The following is an 8547-nucleotide window of genomic DNA, read 5'->3' on the forward strand; positions in this document are numbered from 1 at the left end:
ACGGTCATAAAAAAATTTCTCGGTGTCTTAAATGAATCACGGATATTAAGGTCCTGGCACCGACAGCGACGACAATCCAACTTTGTCATGTTGTGCCCCAAAAGTACGATTTTTACCTTGAGATCCTGGGCTTAAGGGAGGCTGCTGGGAAAAAAAAATTGTTACTTGCCATCCACCCAAGTTGGTGCACCAAGTGGATTAACATAGAAACAATTACGTGGGAACAAAGAAAAAAAATTCTACACGCGTCAGAATGGTTAAAATAAGCCCAAACAGCAAATAGCAAGCACTTTGAATGGTCTAAGAAACGTAATGCCTACTCTTCAAATGTTTGACAAACTCTTAATGGATTTTAATGCAGCCTCCATGACGGTAAGGTACCTAACGACTCTATCTTGCCTCATAACGACAAGAAAGAACGGGAATTGGTTATTATCTGGAAGTGTAAGCACTAGCAGACCCCTCAATTAAGGCAGAGCAACTGATGTAGGGCCGAATCCTATAGCAGAAACAATGGAGTCTATCACCGACCGCTTGAAAAAAAAATCGGGTAACGACGTCCTCCGCCCTGGCTCTTTCCTTTGATTATTTTCTCTCCACCAAAGTCGCTGGAGTTGCTTTCTTCGTACGGGTGTACCTGCCGCCACCTGTGAAGATAGACTAGATAGTGTCTTTAAAAATAAAAGAAAAGGGCGCAATTGAGATGGGGATGAGTGATAACACAACTCCTCGTATATTTTTTAAAAGAATTATTTTTAATAAATTATTTGTAAATTTAATTTTAGGATCAACTGTTTCTTTGCTAATAACGTCAAACAGATTCCTACAATGCCCATGTGAAAAAAAAGTTAAGAGGACCAGCCGAGTAAGATAAATTGGTCCCCTCTGCTAACAATTTTCAAAATTCTTGAACGTCACAAATCAAACATGAAGGCTGAATCAAAGTTGGGCAAAATGACAGGCAGAAAATTACCAGCGAGCAGAAATAGATGGATGGAGTAAAGTTTAGTGAAATAAGAACCAGAATTTCATTTGTTAAGGATTGAAATATCTGCAGACAGATGCAGCCAACTAGAGAGAAAAGCAACAGCCAACGAACAGGAGAACAGAAAAAGAAATAATTTTGTTAATTTTTGAGGGACAAGGGAACAACTGGTTGTCAAACCTGGGCATTATATTGTTTGCCTAAGAGTAGCAACAAGTACATGGGCCAGTTAGTCAAAAGATCAGCCAACCGTAGCAAGCTAACTCACCATGTCCAGAGGATCGTCCGCCATATAGGATGCAGTGCATTATTAGAAAAAATAACCATCAAATTATTAGAAGGATTTCAACCACCAAAGGGGGATCCTTTAATGTACGGGTCCGTATCCACATGGTCGTGCTTTCATCGGTCAAATGGCACTTGGTCTTGTGTGCACTTGGATAAGCCATTGAATAGAACCTGACCTAGTAATAAACAAAGAAAGAACAGATAAATTAAATACAATTATATTGTTTCTCATTGGTATGCTAAATTTGATCTAAATAACTGTTGATGGATGCATAGGCAAACCTGAGACATTGCATTAGCTTACGGGTCAACTGTCTGCTTTTGTGGATTCTTTTACCAGGTAACCAAACTTGACGACCATCCTTAATTAAGCTGTCAATATGACACCACATGTTAGAAAGGTTCTGATGTCCAATTCTGCCTGCATTCTGCATGAACCCTTTCCCTGATGCTCTCCGTGTTCCAACTTCTCGTCTCTTTTTCCAAGCCAGGGGCTTGGATTAAAGCACCAATGACTATTCAGAACGCCCCAATTCTTGTTGTTGCCTGAACAGATTTGTCAACAAAGAAATGCTACATGAGATCAATTTCAAATTCCACTTGTAGAAATTAGTCAGAGAATTGGTTAATCTTGAGCCACAGAGAATGCTATGGAAATATAACAAATTAGAAATAAGAATATACAAAAGTCAACTGCCTGAATAACAAAAAATATGAACACATACAATTGATATCAAATAATAAAGGAATAATAATTTAAACACAGATATTATCTATTTGATGATAAAGTACTAGAGGTTTCATGAGAGTATCTTTCCATGTCAAACAGAATATCATTTTGCAGTGCCGAACTTTAAAGACAAAGCCATCTTAAAATGAAGAATCTTAATCTGCTTGCTTATCTTGAGGATGTTTTGTTTCATGCAATAACCGAACAGGCACCAGAAAACCATGGCAACTCTTTGTTTAGACATATACAGTTAACAATAAATCCAGAGTTTCTCCTGTTACTGCTATTGCTGGTCATTCTTTCTCAAGAGCAAGATGCATGTATTAAATATTGAGCTCAACCAACCCTTTTCCTGCAAAGGGTGAATAAAATTGTATAGTAAACAATAATGAGAAGAAGCAATATGATATCTAAGAGATGAAACAACATAAAAGAAAGTATATCTCCTGGCAGTCCCACATTTACACAATCAACAAGATCTAATTGTCAGTAGAGTAACTAGAGTTCCTCAGTGTCTATTACATTCTAATATAGTATGTCCATAAACGAATATATGATTACAGTCTAACTACAGCATTGCATTATTATATATTGGAAATCCTTGAGATTCTGAATCCTTAATCAATGAAGGAGCATGACCATGCATGTGAAAGCCACCACAACCAATTAATAGTTTGGGAAAGATGAGGAATATACACTAGAGGAGGAAAAAAAATAAAAGGTAATTTTGGCAATGGGTTAGAAGTATGTCGAATGGGGGCCTACACACTAAACTAGGTTCCTGCCTTCTTGGCATCACTTTCCAGAATTACTTGGCCACAAGGCTGGAAAAAAGCATATGAATCACAATTCATGGTCAAAGCCAGAAAGTACATAAAGGCATACTTGGTCGTTTCCTGACATGGCATACTAGTAATCCTTTTTTACATTAAAAAAACAATATTTGATGTCGGGTCCCTGATCCTTCCAAAAGTCTTCCTCAAGAATATTTCTACAGGTAAACAGATCATCTTAATGATAATTAACTCATTTACCGTTGGTTATGCAGGTAAATATATTTTAAGGTGTCTTCTCATCCTAGAGAACCAACTAAGATGTTAATGGCTACAACAATCTGAGGGTTTAACCATAACAGAGGCTCTAATTTGTGCTTAAGTTCGGTAAAGAGTAGAGAAAGAACTAAGTTAATATAGATGTATACTGCAGGAAAAGATTTAGAAGATAACATAACAAAGATACATATCGTAAGAAAAGATTTGGGAAAAAGTGATAGTGCACATAGACCTTGACAAGAACGACTGGTCATCTTTTAAAATCAAGCCTAAAATAATGTAGCTATGAAATTAACATGGAAATTAAATGGTCTTACATTTTGTTTGTATTCTTATCAGTGTTATATGCATTTTGTAAATTTGTGATTTTTTCCCCCACACCACAAAACATACATACTTCATCCTCAAGAAAATGCTTTTGTATGACAAATCATGAGTTAGAAGAGGGACATATAATGTGCATATACATCATCATATTCTATCTAGATTGGGCATACCATTGCTTGGAGTATGTGCTTCATTGACCACAAAGATGTCAAATGATGCCTGTATCTCCACACCTTACTCTCTCATTGGACCGCAAGAGTGGTATTCAAGTTGAAACATGAAGTTTCATGAAGTTTCCATACACATTGAATGTCTTCTTGTTTTGTCTATCATGATAATCTTGGTAGGATGTTTCTATTGCATTTTATAACCTCTCTTGAGCTTCTTCATGAAGTCCTAAATGATGATATATGAGTTACTTCATCCTCAACAGCAAGGTACGCCATCTCGGTACCGGGCCTCATACCATGCCATTCTATTATTGTGTCGGTATGCCTAATATAGGGACTGGTTTGGCTACTGAGTATCGGTATGTCCCCCATAACCATATATTGGCATCAAAACGACACCTATGGTACACCTCATACCACTTAGTTCGGTATGGTATGGCATACCTTGCTTAGCAAACAGCATATGATCCACCAGCATTGTGAAGAGAGGCATCATTGAAAATTTATGTACATCAACTACTCTAACATAAGTGCTTATATTCCTTGTGTTTCTGGCCAAACTTTTACATCTGAAGAGGCAACATTGCTTTTGCATCATGTATGTGTATTAAGTGACGACCTCATTACCAAGATGATGCATTTCTTAATAAAAGGGGGTTGACAGTCACCATTTTCTCAAAGTTATTTCAAACTCAGGTTCCAATTTTTTTGGCCATATCAATGTCAATCCTATATGGAAATTATTTATAGCTGTCAATTAAATACGTAACCCGGAACTAAAAATAAATATTAGAAGACTAGCATACAGTAAAGATAAGTCTCTATAATGCAGTAAAGATAGTCCCAAAGGCCCAAACACTTCCGAGCTCAAACAAACATGTCCAAGTACTTAAACAGCTTAAGGACTCCACTGTTTCAAATGCCTCAGCAAATTCTTTCTTAGAAGCAATACAATTTACAAGTCACAACTGCAAAACAGAAACTTAAATGATATTGACCGAATTTGAGTAAAAGGCTCCCAGTTCTAGCTAGCAGGTAGTCCAAGGACCAAAAACCCTAGCTCTTTCGTTTGCAGGCCCACTTTGCTGACCAAAAACTGAAGATCACCTTTCTGACATCAAATCTTAACATTTTAGCCCAACATGCTTATGTTTTAGGTGGTATGCATTAAATCTTTATAGGATTAAGATGAATATTTCACTTTTGCCATATTTTTGCAAGAAATAAAAATGCTCTGTCCTTTTCTAAGATGACCAAACATCAGTGGGGTGATTAGCATGAAGTTTTTACCTTCTAAAATGTTATTAACAGGTATAGGGCCATCCAAAACTTGGCGTAGATTTGTTTGATGTTGGAGGCTAGCTGATTTGACTGTATGATACAAACATCTTAGAGCGCAGATGGTGTCTTCACATGAACCTACTTCAGAAGGAAATGAGATAACAATTAGCAGCTACATGCAGAAGTTTCGTACATCAATTTGATCAAGCTAGACTTCCAAATATGCACAAATAATATAGCATGAAAGTAAGAAAAAGAATAAATTTACCTTTCAGAAGAGTGCTTGAAGAAATATACACCCCAATGACCAATCAAAACCCTCATGCACCATGCTAGCAACTTTTGATGCTGAATGAAAATGAGGCATATTAAAATGAACCATCATAGTGATAAATGGGCATGTTTTCCTCTATCTCAAGAGCCATGTCGATTTGTCCTTGCCTATAGCACACCTCTAACAGATGTCTCTTTGTTTCTTGATTTGGTGTCTTTCCTTTTTGTAGCATCATATTGAAAATTCTGTAAGCCTCCCACAACTTGTTATTCTCAAATAGCATCCAAAGCAATCTGTTATAATTTCTGCACCATGGCACATAACCATGTGAAAGCATCTCCTCAAATAGCTGGACAGCAAGATCATTGGAATGATCAAGAAAAGCGGATTTAACTAATTTATCAAATGCAACCTTGCTGGGAAATAGGCCTCTCTTCTGCATCATTTGAGAAAGTGATAATGCCTCAATCACTCTTCCAGCCAAACAGAAACCTTTTATTAGTGTGTTGTAAGAGAACTTGTCAGGGGTATATCCGTCCCCATTCATCTGGTTAAATAACTGGATAGCATGATCAATCTCACCCAATCTGATATGGCCATTTATGAGAATTGTATAAGTCACCTGGTTGGGAACAACACCATCTTGCTGCATTAATAGTATAAGAGCATAAGCGTCTTTCATCATCTTAGCTCTGCAAAGTCCATTAAGCATCCCATTATAAACATGTAGGTCTGGCATCAACCCACTATCTACAAGCTCTTGCATTACATTCAATGCAAGCTCAATATTTTTCTCAGTAGATCTAAAACGGACCCTTGGGTTCATCTTTGCAGGGATGGCACTTTTTTCAGGTAGCAACCTGAAAAGCATATATCTTGCTTCCTTCAATTTTTGAGCTAACAAAGGAGGTGTCCTACCTTGGTGCAAGATGTTTCTACAAAGCCCACTAATCAATGATCCATAGGTGGTGAGGTCAGGTTCAATCCGACTTCTAACCATCAAATCAACCAGATCCAGTGCTAAGGTAACTGCACCTTTCCTAAAGAACTGATTGATTAGCATTGTGTAAGGAACTGTATCAGGTAGAAATCCATCCTCCATCATCCTATCCAAATAGTGGCAGGCCTTTCTGATCATGTTTTTCTTAATTAGACCATTAACAAGTGCACTGTAAGCATGGGAGCTGGGCTGGAACCCATGCTCTACCATCTCATCAAAAAGATGGCACGCATCAACTGCCCTTCCCATCTTAGAATAGCCATTAAGAAGTGTGGTGTACACAACTTCATCTGGTGTGACCCCTGCTTCAAGCATTCTGTTGAATGTTAATGTGGCTTCCTTCAGCCTTTTTGCACTGCAGAGACTACCTATTATTGAATCATAAATAGCAACAGTAGGCTTGAAGCCTTGCTCAGCCATTTGATTAAAGGCTCCAAAAGCCGAATCTATGTCCCCATGCTTGCAGTGAGCATTTATGATAATGGAATAAGTAGCAAGATTAGGAGCTACTCCCCTACTCTGCATAAGGTCAATGAGTAATCTAGCATCCCCCACCCGATTCTCTTTGCATAAATATCGAACAAGAAAATTGTAAGTTGAGATTGAAGGTTCGCTTCCACAACCAACCATTTTGTCCATCAAATGACAAGCAACACTGAATTTTCCTTCTGTGCACAGAGCACTTATCATGATATTGAAAACAACATCAACAGGAAGTACCTTACTTCTCATTATCTCATCAAATAGAAGCTCGGCATCCTGCTGCAATGCGTCATTTGAAGAAGAACCAAATGGTCTAGATAACTTTGAAAAATCAAAATTACAATCTGCCTTTGCCAAAGCCTGCAGAATCTTGACAACTATAGCAGGCTCATGACACTCTGGAAGATTATTGATTAGTGAAACGAACATCTTGTGATCAGGAAGAAGCCCCCTCTTTAGCATCTTATCAAACAAATGCTCAGCCTCTACTAATCTGTTTTCCTTGCAGAGAGTGGTAATCACAACTGTGTAGCACTGTAAATTTGGCGCTAAGCCATGCCTACGAATGGCATGAAGAAGCTCCAGTGCACAATCCACCCTGTTGTTCCTGCAGTACCAACTAATCATCATATTGTAGGTCACAACATTAGGTTTCAAGCCTCTCTCCACCATCTGGTTGTAGAACTCCCATGCTGAATCAATATAGTCCAGCTTGAGCAACCCACAGATCACTGTGTTGTAGGCATAGACATCAGGCCCAGGGTTGCCCATCTCCCTCATTCTCTCAAAGACATTCAGAGCCAACTCCATCCTTCCTTCCTTACAGTAGCCGTATACAAGTGCAGTGCACATTACTCGGTCCAAATAAAAACCATGAGACTCCATCACTCTACACAAATGTTCCGCCTCCACGACCCTGTTCCCCTTGCAAAACCCATACACCATCGATTTAAACAAACGGGCAGTGGGGCGCAAGCCCACGCCAGCCATTATATCAAACAGGTAGCGGGCCTCGTCCAAGTACCCTTTCAAGCACAACCCAGGGATCAGAAGATTAAAAGCCGAGAATGGCGGGAGAACACCGGCCCCGGCCATTAGAAAGAAGAGGTCCAGAGCCTCCAAGTACTTAAATTCCGAACAAAGAGCATGTAGCAAAGCATTATACGTCTTTATAGACGGCAAAGATCCGATTTTTATCAATTGGTTCAAATGCGCTTTCGCCTGAACCAAATTCCCGAGCTTGCAGTAGCATTCTGTCATGGAATCGAGCACTGAGGGATCGTTCAGAGGGTTACGTTTGGTTGCATGGGAGAAGAGGGCCTCGGCCTTGAGCAGCTGGCCAGAGGCGACGAGGGAACGGAGGAGGCGTCCGTGGTCGAGGCGGAGGCCGAGGGCGGCGGCGCGGTCGACGGCGCAGACGGCGGTGGGGAGCCGGAAATGGGCGACGAGGCGGTCGACGACGGCGGCGGCGGCGGCGGGCATGCCGCGTCGGTCGAGGCGGTGCAGGAGGGAGAGGCAGAGGGAGTAGTGGGCGGAGGCAGCGTCGGGGGGAGGAGGGGATTCGTAGTCGGAGTCGGGGACGGGGAGGGAAGAAGAGGTCTCGGCGGCGCGGGAGGAGGTGGGGTTGGTTCGAACAGAGAGGAAATGGGGGAGACAGGGGGATGGGATTCGGGGTCCCTTGGATGCTAACATTAGAGCGGGACCGCTTGGGGGAGAGTCCCTCGCGAGGGGAGCATCTCCGAGAGGCGGGGGTCGAGAGTCGGGAAAGAACGAGAGTTTCGTTTGAGAAGGTTTGGCGGCTCAAAAACCCCAGAAATAAAGAGGGAGGAGGCGGCCTTCGGGCGATGAGTTCGGGTTGCTTCTTTCGCGCGAAAGAGTGAGTGATGTTGTTTTGCGTTGTCAACTGTTGGATGGTGGCTCGCGCAAATCTCGAGCACTCAGAAACCTTGTATAGATC

General features: G+C 40.7%; 1 protein-coding gene across 3 annotated transcripts; it reads right to left on the reverse strand.

Moving 5' to 3' along the window:
• Positions 1-296: 296 nt before the first annotated feature.
• On the reverse strand, positions 297-8547 carry LOC105054344 (uncharacterized). Of its 3 annotated transcripts, none has more exons than XM_019853626.3 (5): positions 5102-8547; positions 4843-4974; positions 1556-1819; positions 1254-1449; positions 297-647 (listed from the first exon to the last, which is right to left on the reverse strand). In XM_019853626.3, exon 1 carries the CDS (start codon positions 8280-8282, stop codon positions 5202-5204), a length of 3081 nt encoding a protein of 1026 aa, XP_019709185.1. In that variant the 5' UTR covers positions 8283-8547; the 3' UTR covers positions 297-647; positions 1254-1449; positions 1556-1819; positions 4843-4974; positions 5102-5201. The 3 variants fall into 3 exon arrangements, with proteins under 3 accessions (XP_019709185.1, XP_073102065.1, XP_019709184.1); XM_073245964.1 differs by having other exon boundaries at positions 1254-1444; positions 4843-4971; positions 5102-8546; XM_019853625.3 differs by having other exon boundaries at positions 4843-4971; positions 5102-8546.

This window comes from Elaeis guineensis, chromosome 11 (assembly GCF_000442705.2).
Source record: "Elaeis guineensis isolate ETL-2024a chromosome 11, EG11, whole genome shotgun sequence".
Classification (NCBI taxonomy): Eukaryota; Viridiplantae; Streptophyta; class Magnoliopsida; order Arecales; family Arecaceae; genus Elaeis; species Elaeis guineensis.

Bases quoted from the DNA above. Each gene is read 5' to 3' on its own strand.
- LOC105054344 (XM_019853626.3), bottom strand. From the start codon at position 8,282: ATGTTAGCATCCAAGGGACCCCGAATCCCATCCCCCTGTCTCCCCCAT.